This window comes from Mugil cephalus, chromosome 2, assembly GCF_022458985.1.
Source record: "Mugil cephalus isolate CIBA_MC_2020 chromosome 2, CIBA_Mcephalus_1.1, whole genome shotgun sequence".
Taxonomy (NCBI): Eukaryota; Metazoa; Chordata; class Actinopteri; order Mugiliformes; family Mugilidae; genus Mugil; species Mugil cephalus.
Window position 1 is genome coordinate 3,715,045 of NC_061771.1, and position 27,432 is coordinate 3,742,476.

Below are 27,432 nucleotides of genomic sequence, written 5' to 3' on the forward strand. Positions count from 1 at the left end.
AATTTTAATGTGAAGCAGTTGATATATCAGAAAAATAATGGTTCAGATCTCCTGCATTTTAATCTGTTTTTAACAGACTGACTGGAAAACTGCTATTGACTGAATTCTTTTTTACCTGAGTCCAATATCATCCTCTGTATGTCGGTTGGTAATGCCTCTTTCAGATGGCCTGTGGTGTTCCTCAAGAATATATTCTTTGATCCCTTGACCTCTTTGTGAATACCACCAACTCAAGCCGTCTGCACTGTTCAATAATTCTTTCCATTTTTAGAATTAGTTCACAGAACATCTTAGCTGTTAATCAAACAGACCGCACCTCAGTCACTTCAACTTCTCTTGCTGCTGACACAAGGTCATGGACGTGGAGTAACTTAATGCTGTTAAGACAGAACACATGCATAAACAAATCTATTCCTTTGGGATGGATTCTGTTTTCCTGACTTCTTGTCAATGCACAAGAAGAAATGAGTCTAGAAATTGGAATAATTTCTGATGAATTATTTGAAACATTTTAGCAAAATCAACAAATCGCCCTCAGCCATCTAGATTATTTCCTTGCACATATACCAAACGTGGCTTCTAAGAATCTAAGATTTTTTTTTTTTTTTAAATAAATGTATTTACTCTCTTAAAAACTTATCTGTCTTAAGAAAAGCTTCTATTTCTGGAATTTCTTTCTTTTATTTTAATGTCTGTGAACAGTTTTACAAAATGCTGTTTGAAAAGTGCCTAAATAAAAGTTATTATGCTATTTATTTACTGGATATGATTGTGTAGATGTGTGTGTGTGTGTGTGTGTGTGTGTGTGTGTGTGTGTGTGTGTACGTGTGTGTGCATTCATTTAGTAGTATAAATGTTTGAAACCACTGAGCTTTACACACACACATTAATCAGTTAAATGACTCTCAGTAGCCAACCATTAATTTAGAGTGTTAAGAATGACACACTTTCCTTATTTTATTGATGGTCACATCAGTATTATTTTATTATCTGGTAGGAACGGACAATGACCAGTAACAAATGTGTCTACTGTCTTCTGGATTCATTGAGTGAGACGTCATGCAGGTCTCGCAGTTTGACTTGTTGGGCTTGCAGGAGGGGAAGCAGCACACATTGTTATTTCTGATGGGAGGGATTTAGGCCTTAAGGTGTACACCGTCCTGCCTGGTTCTAAGAGAAAAACAAAAGAGAAGGGGCATATATGTTATAGTTGTATCTGACTCCATGGATGCTGAAATCACAGCGTTTCTGAAAAGAAACAAATATTTGCACCTCATATGAAACATATAAACTATACATGCCCCTCTCTGTATAGTTAACATGTTATTAGAGGCTTTATATATGCTTTAGATGCCATGTTCTTTGGGTCTTGACCAGAGCAGTTTGAAACAGACTTATTAAGCCTCACCTTCAAAGCATTCTGGGATGGGGAGGGACCCATCGTTACAGGTGCTGGCCACAGGGTAGCCACACTTCTCAGTTTTGTTCAGGCAGTAGAACACAACGTGTTCTCCATGGAGGACTCTGTTTGGTTTCAGGTCTGCGATCCAGAGCTTCTTGGCATTGTAGAAGATGCGGCCTCTTTTGATGCCAACTGTGCAGGGAGCTAGGTGGAAAAATGGGAGCAGACTAAACATTGTAAATCCAGTTTCTGGGTAACTAACTCACAACTGGAATTTCCACTTCAACATTTGAACAAAAGCAGTGCTGAAGGATTTACTGATTTTCCGTGCCAACATACTCCCTTTTAGAGTCTGAAATACCAGGAACATATTTGGATCGAAAATCTTTTGCAAGCTTGAAGGAAGATGTTATTTTCCCATGACTCACCCCTGCACACTGGTGCTGATGACCAGTTTCCTGTGTTTTGACACTGAATCTCAGCGTCACCATCCAGAGTGTAATGCTCATTGCAGGCGTACTTAACCTTCTCTTTGTAACCATGTTGTCTCATCACAGCAAAGGTGATAACGCCATTTGGTATGTTTGTTGGAATTGGGCAGCTCACCTCTGGAACAAGTTTGTGAAAAGGAATTACACAGTTGATATAATCACAAAAAGGAACTCTCTAATGGAAACATAGAAATAAATAGAAAAGACTAAACTTATTTTGAAAGGGTCTACTTTATTTGCACTTTTATGTATACAGTGTAGAGTGTGTTAATGCAATACTTCTGTCTGGTTTAATAAGCCATGGCACTGATTATGATTACATAAATGTTGGCCTACCGCGACACACTGGTGGTTCAGTTGCACTTCCATCAGCCATGCAGGACCCTCTCTCATAGCTTGGGGCTTTGGGTGGATTACACTCGTATGTCCAGCTTTGTCCGTACACAGTATTGGTGGTTCCAGTTACTGGTTTACTGTGGACAATCCTTCCATCTCTTGGCGGCCTGGGCAGGGGACAGCTCACAGCTGTAAGGAGGAAAATGGTCACACAGGAGTCTCGGTGTTAGTAAGTTTTTCAAAACTTTTATATTTGAATGTAAGACTTGCTTCAGATGAATAAATACTAAAAATAGTAAAGTAGCAGTGCAACAATGTAGCAGTGCAGACAAGACAATGGATCAATACATTGTAAGTGAACTTTACAGTTTAATTCTATCTTTTACAGAGTGCACACTGCAGACTGAATAAGGCAACGATAGAGCCTGTCATCATTTCCCTGCGCTACCTTTGCAGAGAGGTGGTGGGTGGCTCCAGGTGCCATCATGTAAACACCTGCTTTCGTTGGCCCCTTGAATGACATACCTGATGAACAAAACACCACATTGCTCCAATACATACAGCAGAATATCAGCAAACAAAACTTACAATGATCTGTTGGGATTTTTCTGCTGCTCACCCGTCATCACATGTGTAGTTAAGCACACTCTTGAATGGAGCCTCAGTCCTTCCCATTGCGAATGGCTGCAGAGGTCTGGGGATGGGGCACATCCTTGCTGCAGATTTCACAAAAAATAGCCATGTTGCAGCCTTATGAATTGATTGAATTTAAAATTTTTAAGCTTTTTCCAACTAGCCTTTAATGCTCCATGTGCACTTGTTCCTATAGTTGAGCGGCTTCATCGTTTTTTTGTTCATCGTTCACATTTGATTGCCTCTATAATTTAGCATATATAAATATTCTGTGAAGACTTGAAAAAGTGATCTTCTTGCACTGGTGTACTTTTTTCAAGATCAAGCCCATTTTGAAACCTGACACCCCTGCTTCCTGATAACGCTGCTGAAAACTGGTACCCTCAGCTCGTATATTTGAATGGATAACTTCCTGTCTCCAACTGTGAAAAAGAAACATGAAAAAGCATTTAGACTTCATCATGTGACGAGTGAGATGGAGGTAGCAGGGCATTATGGGTACAAATGTTCCAGTGTAATGTATTGATTACTCTTGGGAGTGTGAGCAACATTATGTGATTTTCTGTAGGTCAGCAGAACCACAATGCAATTTGAAGCCAATGTCTGCTCCCTCCTACTTCCCACTTCCTTCCTCTTACTGCACTTTTGAAGGATAGGTAAAAACCACGACGTTAATATAAATCACAGTAAACATTGCAGTCTTGACTCACGGGAACAGGCAAGGTTTGACTGTGTCCATTCTCCAGCGGCAGTGCATGTTATTCTGGCAGTTGTCTGTGTTGAAGGCAAGTAGCCCTGTTCACATGTGAGGGTCAGTTCTTCTCCAACCTCATACACACGTTTTAAGGTTGAAGCATCGATTCCATCAGTGATGGGAGGGCGGCCACAGACTAAAACCAGAAATCACATGTCATGAATGACTCATAAAAAAATAATAATGCACACATTTCGCAGATGAGAAGACATGAAAACAAAGAAAATGCATGTCAAGTTAATAAATAATTTTGAAATATTTTTAATGCTCAAAAACAAATAAAGAAAGAAACCTGCTTTGTTTTACCTTTCTTGGATGTCACAGTTGTGTATAAAACTGCTTGGCTGAGAAGCAACAAAACCAAAATTGGAGCCATCTTCTCTGGGGTGAAGTGTCCCTGCAAATGCCCCTTGGATCTGGAACAGGATGAGTCCACCATAAGGGCTGCTGGGTAATGACCTGGCAATGGTCTGCTCCAATCAGACACCAGTTTGAGCTCCTATTGATTGAGCACAAAGGTTACATTTTATACATATTTACCTAGAGTTGATTTCTAACTTTGATGTTTGAACAGATCTAGTTTGATATCAACTACAAGTAATATGATGAACAGATTCAAAGCCACCGCGTAAAGGCACAAGCATACACACTTATTTTGGATGTCATATATCAATGCTCGGTGGCTCTTTGCTCTTATGAAGCTGAGGCCTGAAAATGGCTGAAAACAACAAGCACAATAGAGCTTGGCAGGGTATGTGCTCTAATTGCTTTTGTGTCTTTGACCATAAACATAAAGGAGTTAGAATCAGCATACAAAAGAAGATAATCCAGTTTACTAAAAAAAATTAAAAACTCTGTGACCCGTAGGACTATAATCAGTGAAGTGATGTAAAAACTAACTAGGTCAAACAATTTGCTGATTACCAGTAATACCTTGTGTCCTTCATGGGTGAACTCAGCTATGCAGATAGGCAGCATTGTTTGAACAGAACCCACATCAATCTTTTTCTTCTAGTGTTCTGATTTCAGTAGATATTGAGTGTTGTGTGTGTGTGTGTGTCATACGATTTAAGAGAACATTAGATCTGGTTTGTTTAAGCTGACTGAATCTGTAAATATTTAACTTGAATGTCAGAAGGACTGAGATGGCTGGGCTGCTCTGCAGGTCAGTGAACCACATGACAATTTATAAAGTTTGAAAAACAGCAAGCCAGTCACCACAGTCTGTGAATCTGCAGCTGAGGCAAATGGCCTCATTGAGTCAGTAGCCCAGCTGGAGACATATTGATAACTGCAATTGAAGGTCTTTAGAAATTTGAAGAACAAAGTCAGTCAAAGGCAAACACAGACATTGCCCCAGTAAGACGTCCGTCTGCTTGTATTTAGAAATGTGAATCTTTAAAAAAAACAGTTCAAGGGAAAAATATGTAATGCGCCATTTTTCCACACGGTGACGCACCCATCCCAACTCCTGCAGCGGGGCCAGGGGCCTCCTCCCTCCCACAGCGGATCCTGTTGCGTGACATCAGCCAGAATGAAAAGGAGGAAGGAGATACGTCAAGATAAACAAAGATACATAAGATATGGACAAGAACATTTCCCTTCAAAATAAAATGGTCAATAAGCCCTCGTGCCACAACGTTCAACGGGTAATTCAAAATAAATTCAAAATAAATTCAAATCTATATTCTGTGTTGTTGCTTGCCCCATAAAATTGGATAACAATACTCTGTTAAATTATATGGGCAATATAAACTTCAATTTATAGCTGTTATACAAATTTCTACATTGTGTTGTTGTGTGAGTATGAGTACACAAGTACTGTAATATGACTGTTCCCAGTAATTTGTAATACTCCATAATACTCTTGTAACATTAAGGAGCTCAATCGGCAAAACAGCTTCATGTGTTCATCTTTTTGATCATCAGGCTGTGTTGCTTTCATGTATTGTTGGACAAGTGCATTAAAAAAACGCTTTGAGACTGAGATTAAAGGCTGCGCATGGAAACAGGAAGCACCACAGTAGCTGTTTTTATGGCAGCTTCTAACCATTGAACTGTCTGTCATAGTTTACTGTCAATGGACACTAAATGTAGTGCTTTCCCTTCATTAAAATAGAATATGTTAGTTTATTACTTTGTTTACGTGAACAGATGACAATTGCCTTTTAATGTGTAACTTATAACAAAAACCCAGTGTAACTTTGGAGCCATTATTTACTCACTGTTAAAGTAAAGTTTAAAAAGCCAACTGAAAAGATTCAGCTGCACAGGTATTTGCTTAGAATTAATGATTTAAAAACGTTGCAATCGTTCAGGTCCAGGTTGCCACATAGAGGTTCATTTTGTTATTTGTTTGTTAAACCGACCCGTGTTTTAGATTCAGTTAACCGCTGAATTCAAGCCCCGGAGGAGCTGCGGAAGTTTAAATTAAGGTCCTAAATGTAAAATTATGTTGCCTTTTTTAAGTAGAGCGCGTATCAGGTTTTCTATATATGTATGTATGTGGTTAACTGTAGAAAAAAAAAAAAAACTTTCATGAAATAAAAGGGATGATACTTTTACTTTGAAGGTCGGGGCCGGATGCACTCCCTTGCATTGCGGCCAACTTGTCAGAGCGCAGAGCTGTCAGTGGAGCAGCCCAGTGTATGGACAGACAGGCCAGGCAGGGAAAGCCCTCAGACAGTTAGTACGGTGTCTGCAGTCAAGACCGCCGCTCGCACTGTGCTGTCTCCACGCCGAGGGCTGCGCGTCTAAACGGACTGAAAAACACCCGAAAAGAAAGAAATCAACGCAAGAAGCAGATCAGCTGCATTCACTTGCTTTTAGGTGGGACATGGCTGATGTAAGTTTGAACGAGTCGTCCACCGTGGACGTTGCGAATAGGTTTGCTCGGAAAGGTGCTTTGAGGCAAAAAAACGTCCACGAAGTCAAGAACCACAAGTTCATTGCCAGGTTCTTCAAGCAGCCGACTTTCTGCAGCCACTGCACCGACTTCATCTGGTGAGTCTCCCACCTCCACACCCCTGGCTGACTGTCTGCCTGTTGCATATTGGAAGTTCAGTGAGGCACACTCAGCTCGATGATGTAACCCAACTTTAGACTAACTTTCCCCTTCTGATCTCGCAATCCCTGCACTTCAGACACATATTATTATTATTACTTATATTATTATCCCTGCAGGATCGTCGGGTATCTCCTTACTACTCTTTACTACTCCAGAGATTCTATTTGTCGCGTTTTTGCCCAAGCACACCCTTATGGGAGGAGTTATGTTGTTTTAAGTGTTGCCTTGAATGCGATAATTCATTCAGCAAATAAACAGCAGAGCAGTTGAACCGAATTTATGTGCACTGTCTAATACCCGGTGAGAAACTCTGAACATGACTGAAGCAGTCAGTTTTTCGTGACTGAGTGCTCCCAGAAATCCCAGGATCTCTGCGAGAAGCTCTTCAATGGAGCATAAATTTAAACGAACACTTCTGTGCTAGGGATTGGACCTGGTTAGAGTATTTGGATGACTAATAGGTTCCCCTCCCCAGCGCACAGTTTCACTGTTGAGGCCATTTTAAGCTGCTGGGGAGATCAGCTTTAGTGTTTATTGCTGGGTTTGTCGTGTGTCGCTGCACACTGGCTACGTTTCTGGGGAAAACTCTGCAATTTCTTTTAAATATAGTGTGCACCCATGTGGAAAAACACCCAACCTACAGAAACTTGTTTTAACATGGGTGCTTTGTACCCCGTAGGAACACTCTTGAAGCAGGCAGTGTTGCCTTTGTATTGCATTTTTTCCCCACTAGCGTCTCTCGAAGTGAAAAATATTTGGAAAAAATGACTAAGTGTATGTTTGTGAATATCCAGGCTGATTGCAGGAGCCTTTTTTCTGTAGGTCTCCAATGAGATCACAAAAGATCAGCCTATGAGTGTTCAAATTACTGCTTAAATGGAACTTTTTAGTTTAGACTTTCCAGTAATATCTGAGAGCAGTAAACTTGCAGACAGCCTGGTGAAGTTTCACACACTCTGGCGCTGGCTTGTATCATTTGCTGCGTTTCCATTACCCCTAGAAATGTGTGAAACCTAAATATTGCAATAAAAAAAAAAACTGGTAATGGGTGTTCTCATGGGGTGGTTTTTCAGACGTGTTGATATAAAAGTTTAGTGCAAAAGTGCAATAGAAACACTTTTATCGTCACGTGACCAGTTCATTTGAAGTCCATTTTCCGCAAAGTGAAGTCTGGAGTGACGAGAATTTAAGAGAATTATGTAATATCATGAGATGAGACTTCACGAGAGTTACAGCTCATGCACTAAACACCTATCAATGGATGGAATGCAACTAAAATATAATGGAAATGCAGCTTCTGACTGGTTTACATTTGAGCACAGTCAGCGTAATCTCAAATTTAAACGCAAGCAACTAGTTTCTTTTGTTTCTGGTTTAAGACGCTGCATATAGATTATTTTTATGGATGCAATGTCTCTGTATAAGGAGAAGGAAAGCCTTAATTAAATGGCCAAAAATAAATGGACACTTGAATATTATGTATGTGTGTCATTGTCAAACACGTCCTGCCAAAACTTTATCTGCTGCCACAATCATCTGGAAAGCTTTCTATAAATTCACTGATATGCAGATTGAGCAGCACCGTTGTCGGCACAGTTGCCATTTCACTGCCCTGCAGACGTTTTGAATTAGGCTGAGAACAACGCTTTGTGTTTTCAATTGTGATTTCAGGAATGACAACTGCAGATTCTTCCAGCAAAACGTGAAACTGTGAAATCTTAGTTATAGCCTTGTTGAGTAGTGATGAATGAGATGAAACACTTGACATGTGCGTACATGAACGTAGGAGCGAATTAACGGTGAACAGCTACTCACTCAGACTGTCCTTCTTTTCACAGGGGGTTTGGAAAGCAAGGGTTCCAGTGCCAAGGTAAAACCACAACGACATCTGACTAAACCGTATGAAACCTCATGTGTGTCTGTGTGCGTGTGAGACGTGTGTGTTGTGTCAAGTAATCATAACATGTTGCTGTAAACGTAGCCTTTCTTTCCTACATCTGCACACAGAATCTCCTTCGTCGCTTACGCTCGTGTTGAATCAACACATTTGATCTGTTTCTCTCTCTATTTTTTTTTTTTGGTTTAATGATGCCGTCAGACACACAATAACATGACAGAGTGAGGAAAAAAACTGAACCCCCTGTGGCTTAAGCTTAAGCAATCCAACAACATCCATTAAAGTACCTGAATATTGATACTGTGGGTCTATATCATGTGTGAATAAGGAAATTACCGTAAAATAGTGTACACATGTAGCTGTTCAAGCATAAACAAGCAGGGTTTGGCTGTGTGTTTATGTTTTGATTTTGATGGCACCATAAGCAGAAGCTGGGAGCTTGTTGCATGGTGTTTAAAAGGGCCTCTTTACAAGTAAAGCTTTTGCTTAAAATAGGCCTGTTGGAAGGAAACAGCTTGGCACAAACAGTAATGGAAGTTTGCTGTGGGAGCTGAGGACTAAGTAACGACAGGTGAGGCAAATATACAAACGCAACGGGACAGAAAGAGAAAAGAGAGGATTGGAGATGAGCTACAAAGAGAACAAATATGGATAGTTTTCTCAGCTCGTGTTTGCCAACACCACTGAAGGTGTTTTTTTTCCACCTTTCAGCCGCCATTTTGAGCTTCACCATGTTTGAACTCTCAGAATTCCTCATCTAATGTGGAAACCTTTGGGCTTGCCAAAATCTGAGTCTGGCTCCGAGTGCCCAGGTAACAGAGCAGATAATTCAAACAGCTGTTTCACTTAAATACTTTTATTACATACATACTTTGGTTTGGCAATTTCGAAACTGAAAAACAGAATTTGAAAGCATTTTCAAGCTGTGTGCACGCGTAGTTCATTATTTAAAACCTAGAATTGAAGCAGGAGCTCCTGAGTTTTGTCACAAACCAAAAAAGTTTAGTGTTTTTTATCAAAACGCAGGTCTACCAAATGTGTGAAGTGTATTTCCTTCCTCAGAAAACCTTGCAAGGCAGAATCTCTCATTGTGTTGACGCATTTGCTTGCTTCCATTTGTCTTTTCTGATGCTGTTGTTCTTGTTGCAGTTTTGAGCTGTACATGAACTAATGACAGAATGTGAATTGCCCCACATGCACTGTGTCCCAAAAAGGAGACGCTTCTACGGTGTTCTAGTGTTTAACATTTGCACAGTGTACATTTAAAGCAGGTTGTTCACCGTAACAACTGTCTTAAATTAGTAGAAAGTTTATTACTTTGGCAGTGCTCTTGTTTAATTTATTTATATTACGAATGTTTGGCTTAAACATTATACGATAATTATTTATGTGGTCTGAAGTGTGTCAGTCTGGTGAAATTTACACCCAGTGAATGACTCAGCTGGAAGCACTCTCTGTGTATCTCTTGTTTTGGAGTTGTACGGTAGGACAGAAGACAGCCTCGCTCTGCTGGAAACTTAAAGATAAACTCTTTGCCATGCAAGGCGTTTAATCTCAGTGATTCAGAGTCCCTCCTCTCGAGAGCGTTGGGGAGAATAATACATGCGGAGGTCGTAGCTGAGTCTTTACTCATCGCGCTGACAAATGTAGATGGTTCAAAGTGTATTCTGTGCCTCTAAGGGCGTAAGTCTAGAAAAAAGTCTTCACTTATAAGAACATACGTATTAGCTCATGCCCTCGTGTAAATCCATATTTTCCCCTTGTGCATGACTGCTAACAACCTAACACCCACTCCTCTCTCTAATCTCCTCTCGCTGAAGTGAAACTCCGCCTGCTCTCTGGCCTTTATCATTTGCTCCTACTTAGGTGAAACCAGACTCAGTAATGAGTCAGTCTAAGCTGTCGGAGTGTTGACAGTCTAACATGTTTTTGCATACACTGACATTATTGTCAGCCTGTCCGCCAGCGCCCTCCTTTGCTTTCACATCAAGTTGTCATTTTCACCCCGCCCCGCTGTTACTCTTACAGCTTTTAATACAGGAGATGATCAACTGAATAACCGATGGAGAACACAAATGGTACTCAGAAGCTTTTTCCTCTGCACTCTCCTCTTTCCTCTGCCGACCTCTTTAGGAACTGACCACTCCTTACTTTTCCATCATAAATCCATTCCTGGATCTGGTAAATAAATAATGACACTACCTTATCAAGACAAAGGTGACTGGTTAGACTAAGCGATTCAAACAGAGAAAGGTCCTCACTTTATAACATCTGCTTAGCCATCAAATATTTAACTGAAGCGTTGTTGTGAAATGAGGGTCAAGGAGCCCAGTGGAGATGGCGAGCCTCTCAGTCACTACTTGAAAATGACAAAGTGATGAACCGGAGAGTGGCATTTCTATAACAAGAGTGACATTTAATTTTCAAGCCCTGCAAATGTCTCTTTCCTAAGAATAGGCTGGACTGCACAGCGTTACAGCATCGCGTACTGAACATTATGGTGATGTGAGCTTGATTTTGTAAGGCTTGAACACTCCAAACATGTATATTTAAACTTGTCTAAAAACTGTTTGTGTGCTTCTTTTAAAGTGTTGATTATAGCTGAAATGATAAATACATTGATCATTGACATTATTGCTTTGGACAAGTTTCATGACAGTAAATTTAATTTCTTTGTTTTTGGGTTTGAATGTGTAAACAGGCTCTGGAAAATTGTGGTGGACCTTATATTATTATACTTTTATCATGTCTCCTTGTGACCAAATAATGAATAAATGTATTTAAAAGATTAACTGATAACACAAATTAATGTTTGCACACCTGGTCACAGTGTAACACATTGATAACATTACAGCTTGTTGAACATGAACTTACGTGATACCACTCAACCTGACACTTGCAATAAATTGCTCCAACAAATGTTGTGGAAACAAACAAGCCCATGTGTAACCACCTTTCTAGATGGTATCTACATTGTGAACGATCTGTCTGTTGTCTCCTGGCTAATTTTCCTCTGGAGTCTTATTTCAAGCTTATAGCGGCTGCCTTTGTGTGGCAGGGTATCTCAAATCACCATTTAGATGACACTGTAATGCAGCCAGGCAATTTGTACTCATGTCACTCAGCTGATTTGCCATTCAGATCCTGTTAAGCTCACACTGTCTGTGGAAACCTTGGAACTTGGAACCTGGGTTTGTTAGGTTAGGTTAGGTTAGGGTGGGCATGATGTGCTTCACATTCATTAGGCTAAACAAATTCACAGCAGACCCCTTTAACTATTCAAGTCAAGTACCTTCTTCAAGTACACCTTTCTCTGTAGACATAGTACAGTGTCGGTATAACAGAATTCTGCCAGGATTCACGTAAATGGACCTTTCTGAGAGGATGTGGATTGTATCATGATGCCACTGTCCCCTGCCACTGCAAACATAAAGCCATTAATAGAGCACACAGTCACACAATATTGATCCCATTTCAGAATGTATTAATAACACACCTTTGAGTCCATCTAACCCAGCTAATGCTTATTGTTGTCTCTTTCAGCAGTTTTAAGGCTCACAAAGCTTTTGTCTAAAAACAAAAAAGAATGTTCTTGCTCGCCACTTGTGTTTACTAGAGATTGACCAAAATTTCGGGCCATTATTTGCGGTTTTTTTTTTTTTAACTGGTATCGGCATCGATCGATACATGTATATATTTTGCCCCCCAGCAAGATTTACAGACAGCCACATCCACAGGCAGCCCTGTGTTGCTGGAGACGCTGTGGACCCGTGCAGCCCATACATTGCCCCTCCCCCTCTAGCAGAGCGCATGCAGCTGGAAGCTGGAAATTTCGTGGGCTCTACCTCTTTTTACATGCTTATATTGTGTTTTAAATATTGTTTAAGTTCAATAAATGTTAAGTCTTTGGTTAAATTGAGACTTGTAACATTTTTATCATGTAAATGGAGGGAGAAAAAGCAGTATCGGCTCCAAATATTGGCTCAGAAAAATCATCGGCACGTATTGGCCAAGGTTGATGTTAAAAAAAAAAAATGGTATTAGCCTAAAAAAATCTGTATTGGTCAATCTCTAGTGTTAATGCAGAAAATTTAAACGAAGTCTAGCAGTATAAGAGATAACAGAATAAAATGACACATAAAATCAAGGGTATCGGTTGCCAGAAGAAAATGTTCTTGTCTTGTAAAAAGTTGATTTCCTGTGACGTACTGATGGCTAAAGACCCATTTTCTGCTCCGTACACCAGTAATTCTGACAATTTGAGTAGTATTGTGGCAGTCGATGGGTTTGTCACATATTGGTTTTCAGAGAATGACTGTGGGCTTTCGGAATGTTTTATTGGTTTATTTACAGAATTTCACCTGAAACCTTTCGATAATGTCTAATGGTAATCCAAGTGAATGAGTTTTTGTTTGTGGAGGAACCCAGCATACCTTTCAAGGCTACTGAATCCCCACAAGATTTGTGACATCAGAAGATCAATCTAATCTGTCCATCATTTTGCGGCCTTCAAGCTATGGGCTTCTGGGTGCTACACTGTGGTGTGGACCAATCAATGTTCTTGTAACAACAGTCTGTGGACATACACCAAAATAAATTGTCTGCTGGCAATTTGGGTGACTTATATACAGGCAAAACTGGAGGGCACCTACCGGCCACTAATGACTATGTCATTACCCCAACAACTCATGCTCATGGGCTGGTGATGCGATCCAATCTCATCACAAATAGAGTGCAGACACTCCTGTCCTGAATATCTGATTTTAGAAACACATTTCCGGCAGTCTTAACAAAGCCTTTGTGACTCTCTTTTTCAGATTTGTTTGTAATGAGAATTAAAATAACAGAAAGGACATTTTATTCCAATATTATGTTTGATGGTTCATAATGTATTCTAGAAAAAGTTGTATTTCTGGCATCACCTGCACTTGCGCTATATGGAACAACTATTAGACTGTCACATTTTGGCTCGTGGCCTTCATCAAGGTCATCCATGTTCTTCCTGATGGCTTTGTGATGTGTTAAATCAAGCTTTCATGATGCCAGACGAACAATAATGACTCCATCCCATAATAATGGTGATGCACTGTGGCTTAGTTACACTTGTGGTGCTCAGTGTTTGGACAGTAATTGCAATGTCCTTGTGCACATCCTTCAGCGTGTCATCCCAATAAGGCCTTTGTTGACAGACCATGGAAAGGTAAACTCCCCAGGTGTCCGTGGCCTTTTTTAAATGCTGACTGGTGCATGTTTTCTTACCTTGTCTCTTACTTCTTTTTGTTGTGGTATGTTTACAGTTTTCAACAGTTAAAACAGGGCAACATTCTTAAGCAGTATTTTCTTGTTGCATTTGATCGCTTCAACATGAACATGCATTAACATCCTGGTTTCAGTGCTCAAGACTCAGTACCAGTGAAGCATCAGCCAGAACAAGAAGGAAGAATGTATCTAACTTGGGTTAGATTCATTATACATTGTGAATTTTGAGCGACAGTAGCAAACTTTCCAACTTGGCCATGAAAATATAGATATTAAGAGAAGTGTTTAAGGGTGCAATATCTATTGTGCTTCATACAGAATGCAATGCATTGGTTCATGCTTTTATCTCTCCAGGGGGTTAAGTGACCTGTAATAAACTCCATATTTTCACGAGAGACATGAGCGTTTATGGCAACATCAACCTCAGGTGGCCTGAAATAAACCACGCTGATGTATGCCTCAGTGAGTAATGCTTCCACGATGAAATTACTACGGTACCTCATATGTCTGCTGTGTCACAGTGAAGCAGCTCTTTTCCATGGTGTTTTCATTAGGCAGCACAGGATTTCAATCAAATCATCTCTTAAATGCACAGTCACCAAATGCTTATTTAATAAGTGGAAGTACCGCAGCTTATTTTCTGGAGTAGTGTGCTGCCTCCGTCCCAACCCAATGTAATTATCGTAAATTACTGGCGTGAAAAAAATCAGTGAGCAGAAAACCAGATGCTCAGTGAAGGACCTTTGAAGTACTAATCCAGCCCGACCTTTTCATAAGTGCCTCTTCATATTTTGGACATACTAAAAATGAATTTCAGTTTCTAAATCAACTCCTTTAATTATTTTGTTATTATTTTTAATCCAGTTTTTAAATTTATTTATTGTCCAACAGAAATATGAATGAGTTCAACTTGAGATAGAAAATACAAAGCTTTGGCAAATTTTCCTTTTTTCCCATTTCAATTTTCATTCCATCATTGAGGCCTCCAAGAGATGAGTGTGAGAGGAAATGGTTTGTGCCACTGAGATATAAACCTCTTTGGTCCTGGAGTTTTATGTCTCAGTGCTTCAGTCAGTCAGAACTATGAATCCACAGACCCCCTGCAACATCTGTTGCTATATCGCTCCTGCCTCAGTGGCTGTGCCTTCCTTTGTTCTTTGTTCTTTTTTTGCCTCTTTTCTAAAGCAGCAATTTACACAGATTCATTGCAAACACTTCTGATGCTAGTAGCTAAATGTTCTATAGCTAATACACTGCCAGCCTTCTCTATTTTGTATCTCTCTCTGTCATCCTACTTGTTTGCCCTCTGTCAGAAATAATGCTGTTTCCTTCCAGCCCATTCTGGTAAATGGAGACAGGTAGCAGTTGGCTGTTTGGTTTGTGAAGGGCTTTTCATACATCGTGTGATGATTCTCTTATGGGAAAGAAGTCCCATCCCATCCCGCTACAATCTTAATACCATTTTAGTGTAGTTGGATCAACATCATGATATGACTTTGTACTCATTTGGATGGGGCAGAGAAGAGGCATCATGGCATATGTGTGTGTTAGTGCGTGTGTTTATAAGATCAGGAAGGGAAGATGACATTTTTCATCATCGGCTATATTTAGCATTGCTTCCTGGTCCCCCTGACACTATACAGTCCTATGCATAACGTTGGTTCTGTTTACACAGAGTGATACACTTGTTCTGTCTATTTAGACTGCCATTGCTGGATTACTTGTGCTGGGCTTTGTCGAGGGGACACATGTTCGGCAGATGTTACAAACTAAGTGACTTGATTGAGGGCATTTTGCATGTGTGGACTACGCACATTTAAATCTTCTTACTCACATCAATGAGTCAAAAGTGTTTTTTTCTGCAGGTTTAATAGTTCGAAAATGTTTATTATTCCTCATTCTACAGAGGTTTTCAGCGTCAGTTGTGAACTATACGAGATTTATATGAATGAGGCACAGTCAATGATGCCACTTTTCCGCATAGGAACTATGGTATTTACTACTGTGTCACCTTTACAGGCAGTTATCAGGACTGTGACCTTTACTCTGTACCCAGGTGCTGGTAAAGGCACAAGGCCGATTTTGGCCTCTCTTACAGTGACTATAATGAAGCCATGTCTACACAGAAGCATGAGCAGCACCAGTTCTGTTGCTCAGGAGGCATCCAGGGACAGTGTAAAGGTGTAGGTCACTCCAATTCTATAAGCATGGAGACATGTCACTTGCAGGAAAATAAATAGCTGGGTTGATTAAAATAGGTGCAAATGTTTTCTGCTGACTGACCACAAAGAAATCACTCACTGCTGCATACAGCACATGGCTATTAAGCTCCAAGTAGTTGGTTGTGCCTCAGTCATCCCGTAGCTCGTTAGATGGAAATGACCAGCAGTGAGCCACAATAGCTCTCTAAAACCTTGTTATCTGCTGCTCAATTTGGTCTGACGAGACAGTGGTCATTCAGTCATCAAGTGAAAACAGCAGCGACTGGATACATAGGCAGCAGCAAGCGATTTCATTGTTCTGTACCTAGTTTAATTGGAAGAAAACACATTTACTGTAGATGAAAGGAAATGGTAGTTTTAAGCTTGTTAGTTTTTGTTAGAGCTCCAGAGCAGCTTGATTTTAATAAATGTCATTTAGTCCGTGTTGGACACTGCCCATCTTTGTTCTTTCTCAGATCTAAGTATTAATGCCTCAGGGGTTTGATAATGATTCCAAATATATTAGAAAAGCTAAAAAGGAAATAGATGTCACTCCTGGTATACTGTGCACACTCGTCTCAAAGCTACAACTGACTGTGCAGGTTGTTTCTTACCAGAAACAGAATTGGAAGCACAATGTTTGGGCAGTTTGGATTTCCCTGAAAGCCTCTCACCTCTCTTCCTGTTTCCCGACAATCAGTTCAGACCAGCAGCATTAAGATTAAACTAATCCATCATGATGGCCTGCATTATTTATCACTTTAATTCTCACCATGCATTTGGGGGAAATGATGTGCTGTGCCTCGTAGTTCTATTGTGTTTGGCACGGTAGAAGGTAATATATGCATGGAAGAATGATGCTTTGTCATGTTGGTCAGCCTAGAGAGACTGCTGGAATGAGCATTGATTATTGCTTCTGGACTGAACACTGATCTTTCGTCTTACATTTCAGTATAAGTCATTATTTGAAATAGTACTTTGATGTTTGTTCCTCCCTTGCTGCATTGCTTTTACCCATGCTTATGAATCTGGATTAGATTACGCTCCGTGGAGACCTGGACCACACATGGATGCAAATCTGCTTGTCTTTTGGCACAGGACAGCTCATACACAGGGGGAAATACATCCTATGACACCTGCACTTTATGAGATAATGGAGCTCTGTTCAGTTCCTGTTTGCATGCTGTCGTGATGCAGCCCAAATCTGTTTCACAGTTGGATAAGGGGATTTGAGTGCAGGAAGGGGACTGACTGAGCAGTCACAGGTGGGATGACGTCCATGTTCCTGCTGTCATGCTTATGTCACAGGGGGTTTGAGTGGTCAGAGTGTGTCAGTCGTTCTGTCAGTCAGAAGACAATGCTACAGTGTGGCAAACATCACAAAGGTTGCGTTCCGATTTTGAACTTAACTCAGAGTTTCTGGATACGTCACGTCCACCTCATTGTCCCTAGCAATGTAATGTTAAACCAACATAAGCCATCCAACTTGCACTGAGACAACAACCCAGAACAGAACAGGTTAACCCTCATATCTCAAATGAGGAGCTTTTATGCACATGTGGGTAATTTACCTGTTAGGCCACAAGAATAATGTCAAATCTATAGTGGTTAAGAGAGTTGCGATTCCACTGTTCATTCATACTTATTCAACATAAATGTACTCAGTGAGAAAAACAACACTCACTGTGACGTTCTGCAAAAAGACTTATTTCATTATTAAATTCTTGCCATATCAGTATCATTTTTGGAACTCTAAACCAAAATTCAAGCCGTCTCTTGGAGTAGCATCAAGATCTCTAATTTTCTACTGTAGACAGCAAAAATTTCAGATCAGATTCCCTTTTTTTGTATGTGGTATAGTTTTTAGTATACCCTGGCTTTAAGGTACTCTGGCTTCATCCCACATCCTGAAAGACATGCTGGTTAGTTTAGGTGAGTGGGTTCTAAATTGGCTATAGATGTGCACATGAGTGTAAATGGTTGTTTGCCTTTCTGCGTTAGCTCTGTGATATAGCAACCTGTCCTGGGTGTACCCTGCTTCTCACGCTACCTCAGCTGATGATGAAGAAGACGTTCTGAAAGGACAGTGTGCCCAAGTAAAGTTACGTGAAAGAGAATATCCTGCCATCACCTTTGTGTTCTGGTATCTGTTCTGTGTTTAGCTTCTGCGGGAGGAAGTGTGTGGCAGCTTGGTCATAATGGACTCAGGTTGAGAGCATGCAGATACAGCACGGTGAGCCAAACTCTCAAGAGTCTCAGCCACGTAGTGATTCCCCCTTTGGCTTGTCAAGACTCTTCATAATAGATATTTATTGTGCCTATCTACTTTTGTGAGACTTCATAAACTATTTTGGGATTTTGTTTCTTTGGTATTATGTAACATGTGACCATTACTAAACAACTATAAACATGTAAAGGGTAATATCAGCAAGATGGGGACTGATGCAGAACTGGTTTATTTTAAACTCTCATTGCAGCCACATGTGGAAAACTCCACCGTAGAAGAGACTGACATTAATTCTGCACTCACAGCACCCTGTGAACTTCATAACAAAATACCACACAACCACAAAGCATTATGAATTTCCAACTGTGACTTCCTTTTGCTTGCGTAGAATGTCTTGCTTTGTTGCTGCTTCCATCGCCGTATGATGTTGCTTTTGCTGCTTTCATGCAACACCAATGAAACACAGCCAGAGCTACTGGAAACAACGAAATGGCACACAACTTCAAATGTATGACTCCAGTGTCAGCACACATTATCCAAGCAGATACACAGCATCCTTTCAGAATGTACTAAAGTAGTTAGGCTTGTTTGACCCATTAAACTGTCCTCTGATGGCATCATTAATGCTTTTAAAAATCATCCATTTAGATGATTAAAACCACGTCTATGGTTTCATTGTTAAATCTACTTTTGGGTTAATGATAATGCTTTGAGGGTCAGAACTGCAACATAGGTGCTTAATGGGAGCTTATAAGTACCTCTTACTTCAATGAAACACTCAGACAGCCTGTTTTTTTTTTTTTTTTTTTTTGTGAATGAGACCACCTGTTGTTCAGTCGTTTGCTCGTAGGAAGTGTTCCTGCTTACTGGGATTAACTTTTGGCCTGGATGCGATCAGCGGGGAACAATCCTTCCTAGCACTTTGAATCGATGCTGTAACATCGACAAGTCACATATCCCACATCTGTCTCCATACACAATAGGCCTTTAGACAGGCTGCAGTGTCCCTGAGCTGGTTTATCTGCCCTGCCATTTAACACAGGCCTCTGACACTCGTAGTTATACTGAGCTTATTTACATCGATGCCTAATGATCTTCCTGGAGGTCCTCAGAGGTCGACCACGCACCCTCTGAGTTTTATTGATCAGCGCTGGTCTGCCATATGATTGTGGATCTTTAACTGTCTGCTTTGTAGAAATTACCTTTAACCAATAACCTCCATATCATTATTAAAAGCCTGAGTGGTCATTAGGACATGGAGAAAATGGGAATACCTGCTCAGCTTAAAATAGGAAGCAGCAATGTGACAGGGAATGGAGGTTTATAACAAATGGATAAAAGAGTCTGGCTGAGTCAAAGACAGCAGGTCCCATAAACAGTCACAAACAACAATTTCCTGTTTTCACTTAATGGGTGGAGGGAGCTGTTTGTGTATGGACAGGCGGTATGCATATCTAAGGAGTGACATGTGCATACAGACTTGCATATTTTTGACCATATGACACTGAGCCCATTTTCTTCACTCCTGCCTCTCTTGCCTTTGAAATTTGATCTTGGCAGCTGCAGAGTAGCAGAGCTGCAGAGTTCTAATGTATTTCAAGTGCAGCTTGAAGAGCTTCCGTTGCCAGTTGTTGTGTTTTTGTGTAATTTAGTGAAGTGGTGAAAGTTTTATGGCATATTCCATGCCTCTGAAGCTTACTGCAGCTGATAAGGAGTTCTGCAGATTTGATCAATCAGCTTCTTGTCATATTCTGGGGGAATTTGTGAATTTGAAATGTATAACAAACACATCTTCCCCTTTACAGGTGTCCTCAATTCAACCTGTTTACTCCCCCATGCAATACATCATGGCAAAATTGATAGATTGCTAAAGGCTGTTGCAATGAAGTCTCTCATGGATTACATAATAATCCTGATGATAAATATCAGATAAATATCACTGGGGTCTATCATCTCAGTCATCACCTGTAGTTGCAGGCGTATGAGAGTCCTGAGAAGCCTGTGTGACCAAATGTTATCGGTATGTTGTCCGTCCCACTGTTCTACTTTGCTCTAGTTTATAGAAACAAAAGCAGGATTGCACAAATACTTATTGCCACATATTAAGTCATGCAGCCTCATGCATACTGAGTCTAACTTAAAACATAGCCATTTAAGCCTGTATGTCAAAATCGGCTTCTGGAAAGCAGTGATGAAAGCTGATGGGTAACTTAATCCATACACAGAGTATAGCTTTATGTGTAATGCTTGTTTAATTCACTGTTCTCGTGGTTCTTCTCTTTTTGTACATGTGGGCTGCATTATAGGACTTAATAGGCAGTCATAGTATAATAGTAACAAAGATTCCACATGACCAGACATGTGAAAACACGTTCAGTATTGTGTTCACAGTCGTGTGATGGAATCATACTGATTCTCACATTGACATTTCTCAACAAGAATAACAGGGAAAATCATGCCATCACTGCCATGCCTCAGATGCAGTGAAATAGAAATCTATGTGAACACATCAGTGACCGAGCTACATTTATGGCAGTAGACCGAGAGACAGTCACTTCCACTTTCATTCAAAAACATGTTGCATTTCACAGGAGTCCGGTTTACACTTCTAAACTGTAGTGTTTAGAAGTTAACTATAGTGCACTGCTGCTGGATGGTGAGGATTCAACACTGTTTTCCTTCTAGCTAATGACTGCTCAGCAGCTGGGAGACTGTTTCTATCTGTATGTTTATCCTTCTGCCATCCTGTTTATACACTTCATGCATATAGCTTTGTGATTTAGAGGTAACATGAGCATGGAGGCCATAGCAAGGCTTCTGCTAATGCTTGTGGCTAAATGGACAATTGAGTTGCTCTGACACTAAACCTTTGTCATTATGGTAGTGATGTGTCCTCACAGACACTTTGTGATGTTGTGGTGAACAGCCGTTCTAGTCCAGCCTTTACATCACAGATAATACTGAATATATCAGTATGCTTGGAAGCTATTTAATGTTATTATAGGCAAGTTAGGGAGAATATACATCATTCAGTGGTGTACGAGTGTTTACTGCTGCAAATTCCAAATAGAGGCTACTTCCTGTTTTGCTGAGGTAAATTTGCCTTTTTTTAAAAAAAAAAAATCACATTAGTTGAAATAATATTAAAATATTAAAGTATAGATGTTTTTTTTTTTTTTGGTTTAAACTGAGGCAACAGTTGTTTTCATCGTTTTCATGTCTGGTTTTAAAAGCAAACTTTAAAATACCATTGAAGGTGTGCATTGCATGTATGTATCTTTAAGGAACTGAAGTAAATCAAGGAAATAAACTGCATATTATCCATGGCTTTCAACATCAAGTGTGTCATCTTTCCTCTTACATAGACTGCATGCTTAGATGAATACATCATGGTCAAGGACAGCCATAATAAAAATCTTTTTTGTCTATTCATCAGGCCGCACATTCTGTTTCTATTGAATCTCGGAGAGACCACAACAGATATAAAATATGCTTTTCAGATTTCACATCAACTTTCAAGTTTGATCAACGATGATAAAAGCGTTTGGTTGAAATAAAGCTCATCTGATGCTGATAGAAAACACAAGTAGCATTCAGCAATGAATGAATGAACAGTTTGAGCTCTGGATGACCTTAATTTACATCTTGAAGAGTATTACTGAGACGAATAATAACCTGCTGTTAAAACGCTGCTTTTCTGAGATGTGGATTCAACTTAATAAAACATGTACCTTCCAGAGGTGAACGCCACTTTAGTTACGGATCAGAATGCTTTTAAAACTGAAAGGGTTTGGTTAATCCATGGGGAGGTGCAGCACCGAACATTACCAAGGATTAGAGAGGGATATTACTGCCTGGATGCATTAGACGTGTATTAGATAGCTCCATGATGGAGCACAGACTAATGCACCAGACTCTGAATTACAGCATAATCTGCATTTAATTGCCATGAGTTTTGTTGTGATAATGGCATTATCTAATGGAAGAGCTCTAGAAGGTTTTATATGAGGAACAAAAGGCAAGGCAAATGGAAAGGGCAGAGTTGTAGTTACAGATGTGGGACTCCCGCTTTAAGAATGATTGAGTATGCTGACAAACTTGTTTTTACCCTGGTTTACGCAACTTTTGAGGTGTTTTTGACAGAGAAAATATCAGAAATGCAAAGACTGGAGCAGCATGTCTTCAGGCTTTTGCCAAGGCTGACCGGACAGGCTTTTCTTGACACACTGCAAATATTGTACGAGCAAAACCTAAACTGATGAGTCCACACAGCACAAAGAAAAAAACAAAGACAACATCTGTGGTTATCTGTTTTTTGGAGCCAATAACTCATTGTTGGTGGAATATCTGCAGAAAATGTTAAAGTGCAGCAGTACGTGACCATTAGAAAAAACAACTACAATAAAATAGTGATACGTTAGCTATATTCATATTTTCATATATATTACTTTATTTTCTTCCCCGAAGCCCTTGCAGCCTGATGGTTCAGCTCTGATCTGGTTGGTCTGGCACGCTAAGACACCTTTTCTCTGTGAGAACGTGAATATGTGTCCCCACAGGATCATCAGGTTTACCCACTGCAACATGGACTGCACTGTAGATTTAAGAGTGATAATAACAGGCTTGGTGGTCACAAGCTGAACTGGAAACACTGAAATTGATTTACTTTTCAATTTAGCCATCAAGGAATCAATTAAAATATTGTCGGCAGCACTGACAAACTGTCAGTTCTGACAGTTAAACTGTAATTTGACACTTTTGGACAGTCAAATGTCATGTCATGTTTTTGGAAGCACAATATTTCATATACCCTTACCAAAGCTCAACTGTGTGATACGACAAGAAAAATTAAGTGCTTTTTTATTTCATCTTCTGTTGAAAGTAAGAGAATGTCATGGACAGATGACGCTTTAATTCTAAACTTGAAGTCGCTGAAAACAATGTAGCCTCTACCTTGAAGTTTCAAAGGCTGAACACTCTTTCACAAACTAGCTTTAAAATGTGTTGTTGCTTTGCTTTCATAGTTCACTGTTGGTTTGATAGATATTTTGCAAGTCACAGCACTAAAGGACTCTACCAAGTAACAAAAAAATGTGAGCACATGCAGGCCTGAGAACATTTCACCCCCACTTGGGAACAGCAGAAATATTGATCCTTTGTTTTCATCCTGGAAGCCTGTCTATACCAACCCCTTGTGTAAAATAACTGTCATTAAACGTCACGATAATTAAACAGTATCTATCAACTGATGCTGATAAGACAAGTGTGTGTGTTTGTTTTGGCAGGGAGCGTAAGTGCATTCAATTCTGAATCAAAGCTCAAAGTCTTTCTATCCTGCTACACTCTTCTTTCATACTGGACACTGAATAGTTTCATGTCATAGCCATCTCATCTTTTCTTCTTCTACCGCTCATCCTAACTAGGGTCACAGCAGTTGCTGGAGCCTGTCCTAGCTGTCCATGTCATGTCCAGTATCATATCATTTTTTTTAAGTCTGATAATACAACTTAGCCTTTCTCTAAAACATCAGGTATGCTGCTAGTGTTTCTTTCACATGATTAAGTCACTCTGGACACCATCGTTGATTTAAGACTCCAAGCAACACTCAGTCTGAGAGATTAGACAAAATACTGCTCAGAAATATTCAAATGGCTTTTCACACTGCTGTTGTTTGCTGCTAGGCTAAGTCCAACAATAGAAAATAGGTTAAACACACCTGAAACAAGGTGAAACCCTGAGGCTAAGGTGGTTTTCACACTCAAGACAGTTTTTTAAAACCAGTGGTACAAGTAATGTTTTCAGCTGAAAAAGTTGGAAATTAGAACAGCTTTCATACGATACAGTAAATGATTATCATGTAAGTTAATGATCTGTGCATTTATGGATGGGATGTGATGAAAGGACATCTTCAAAGCTGATAGAACCTCTGACTAACCGCACCTCGTGTCGCACATGTGCTTCATAACATGTCATAAACACAAAACCTCACTTTACCTTCATTAATAGTTTATTCTGACTCCAGAGAGCAGAAAGCATTTCACAGTCCCCTTTTTAAAAATTTCACTGTGTTACTCTAACAGATCATCAAAATGCTTAGCTAATCCTGCCACAGACTACAGGATGTTTTATAATCCATTTGCACAAAGCAAGGCGAGACTTAAGTGACTTTATGATGATGGAATCCTAAAAACATAATGTAACAATGCCTGTTCTCAATAGAAGTGTGCACTGTGTTGGGGGCACAAACTGACCTGATCAACGTGCAGCTCACCACTAATGATAGCGAGGCTTCAGTGAAAGTGGAGAAAAGATTTTTTAGAGGTAATCCAAAAATCCAAATTTAACTTTTGTGTACTTCAATACCAGGAATGATGTGAATACACAATACAAAGCTGTTGTGTGACTGGCTAAAAGGACCGGCTGCTGCCTTCCATTAAAGACTTTTAGGATCTTATGACCCTAAGCTGAAAATGATAATGCCCGCTGAACTTTGTCTATACAGATGTTATGTTAGGGTCAAATTACAGCTAGGAATTTAAAATGCGAAGAAGCATGACAACTGATGGGTGATCCCTTGTCTCTGTGTCATGTGATCCCATGGCTTTACGTCATATGATCCTTTGCTGTCATGCATTGAACTCTCCATTGTTGTTTACATGTTTGTGTGCAGGACAAAAATTAACCGACTCTGACCTATATAAGTCAAACACAAGCACTTAACCACAATAGGCTTTTCTATAATACCACATAATACGGTGCTAATAGTATATCTAATACCACACAGCAACATTGTGGCCTTACTTTGTGTGAGATGGCATGTGTTAAGACTTGTTTTATGAATAGAATAGAATATATACAATAGAGATGTCATGCTTGACACCACTGTCATGTTTGTGGTGTAAATCTGTAGCTGTTTCACATTATGAACCTGAATTATTTGTTTCAGTTTGTGGGTCTACACAAAAGCAAATGAACTCCTAAAGTGAGACTTGCTGTTGTCCAAAGTGTGAGTCAGATTTTGGAAGTTGGCCTTTAGGAGTGAGTCATAGAGGATATACAGAGTGAGGGGAAAAAGGTGTTGGAAGTGTTTATTCAGCCATGAGATGTGTTCTTGTCATAACTGTGGGTAGAAAACGTCAAACTTGTTTTCGCGTACACACTAAACTCTGTGGTTCCTGCGTTAAGTGGACAGCCTTGTGTCTTTTTGCTAAGCACACAGCTCCTTGTCGTCTCCGTTGTTTACTGTCTGTGGGAGTGTATAATCCCTGTGTTCAATCCCCGCTGTTGAGGATTAAAATTGATGGAGTACAGTATTGTTATGACCCCGACAAAGTTCTTTTTGGAGAGGAAGGACGTGTCAGGGAGATACAGCTGGAGGTTGGTAGGGCTCAAGAAATGAAATGTTTAATGAATGCTGTACTAATAAGTTTCCACCTTTACATTACTTTCCTGCTTCCTTTACACTTAAATTCACCTTATGTCTTAGCTTTCCTTGTATCCCAGTTACAAGTGCACTGCCAAGTTGGCATATGCTCAAGGTAGCATTCTGCTAGATAAACACGTGTGTTTTACCAAGGCTACATCACACACTTGTGTTTTCTTGGTGTTAATATTACATCAGGTTATTCTGGAGGATTGCACTAGAGTTCAGTACACCCTGAGAATGTCAACTGAAATGACACGTAATCAAATCAGGGACATGAAAACCTTCTCTTGTTTCACACTCCACATTATGAAAATGAGCTTTTACCTTAAAGCACCTTGACTATAACATTACACCAACAACTGCTCTCGTAATGTGTCACATTTGCTATTGACAAAAGGTGGTCAATTTGAATGAAACAGCTACTTTTAAGGTCTGTTAAATGTCATTTGAATTTTTGCTAATTTCACACTACCAAGTGCCAGGTGCACTCAGTTACAAGGTCAAGCTTAAGTTGTAACTTCGCCTTCATATGTCAGTTTAAATTAGTTAATGTGTCGTTAACTTAATCACTACTAAGTGGATGAATAAAATAAGTCTCTGGATACATGCTGTACACACCAGAGTCTAAACCAGATCCTCATTATAAGATATTGTAACATCTGAAATCTTTGTGGTGAAGAATGGGTGTTTCTCTAAATGGCCAAGCCAATCCAAACAAAACATTCCAAATTGTATTCATTGGAAATGTTCCACGCTCACCTTTCACCTTCAGCTCTCGGTTGTATCATCAGGAAAGGGCTCAGATGAAATGACTTGTTCTTTTTTTCTCAAGGATTGAGAAGAAGACTACGTCTTATTCTCCCAGCCTTGTTTGGTTTCATTTATGCATTAAGACAGTCATATTCAAAGCAGTTAAGCTGGGCTCAGACCGCACCTCCTGCCTGACACTGAAATCAGGTTTTATCACACACTTAAGGGGAAACCTCCCAGATATCAGGTAATCTTGACCTAATATCTGCACTGTATAAGGTCTGGACCAGATATCTCCTCTGAGGGGTGGATTCTCAGATAAATTAACCTCAAACTCCTGTAGTCTCAGCTTTAGAGTTCTTGTCTTATTCTGTTGATCTCCTAAAGAAAGAAGGTAATTGCTAGTAGTAGTAAGTAGTACTGCAGCTAAGAAGCTTTTTATAAATTGTTTTATAACTTTAGACTCACCATAATCCTGTATTCTGTTGAGTCTGGTCTGCCAGAAGTCTCTGGGCAAAGAAATGTGACCGTATTTGAATTTTTTCAGATACAGTCACAGATAGATAGATCATAGATAAGCATACAGAGGAAGTTTGTGTAATCGGTTTTCTACATTTTCATCTTCTCAACCACGTCTCCACCATTGTCACATCCAAACCATATTGTATATGATCACACACGAGACTGTCGATGTCTCAGGCATGACTTTTTCACTGTTGATAAAGCAGAATGAGACTTTATGTCCTAGAATGCAGATTGACAGGTTGTGACTTTATCCACGTCTCTAATGGTGCTATGTGGCGATGTTTGTTTTGTGAACTCTATCGTGACAACTGACAACACATGACAACTTTCAGTGAGTTGAGAATGAATTTTAGCAATGTCAGTATGAAAATAGATTAGTAGAATAAAAAATAATAAACAGCCATTGTTCAGACACTGAACATTACTTCACTGATGTCATAGTCAAAGGTCAAAGAAGTTATTAT

General features: G+C 39.8%; 2 protein-coding genes across 4 annotated transcripts in view; one reads left to right on the top strand and one right to left on the bottom strand.

The window, feature by feature from the left end:
* Positions 1-955: 955 nt before the first annotated feature.
* LOC125004245 (beta-2-glycoprotein 1-like) lies at positions 956-4,085 on the bottom strand. The gene is made up of 8 exons (XM_047578719.1): positions 3,923-4,085; positions 3,573-3,752; positions 2,849-2,945; positions 2,678-2,754; positions 2,230-2,418; positions 1,831-2,010; positions 1,409-1,606; positions 956-1,170 (listed from the first exon to the last, which is right to left on the bottom strand). Exons 1-8 carry the CDS (start codon positions 4,053-4,055, stop codon positions 1,058-1,060), a joined length of 1,167 nt encoding a protein of 388 aa, XP_047434675.1. The 5' UTR covers positions 4,056-4,085; the 3' UTR covers positions 956-1,057.
* A 2,166-nt stretch (positions 4,086-6,251) lies between these two features.
* The window catches only part of prkcaa (protein kinase C, alpha, a), a 121,696-nt gene continuing 100,515 nt past the window's right edge, over positions 6,252-27,432 (top strand). For all 3 annotated transcript variants that reach the window (XM_047578716.1, XM_047578715.1, XM_047578717.1), the window contains exons 1-2: positions 6,252-6,619; positions 8,522-8,553. In XM_047578716.1, coding sequence (XP_047434672.1) covers positions 6,453-6,619; positions 8,522-8,553 — 199 coding nt within the window. In that variant the 5' untranslated portion in view covers positions 6,252-6,452. The remainder of the gene's footprint in view (positions 6,620-8,521; positions 8,554-27,432) is intronic.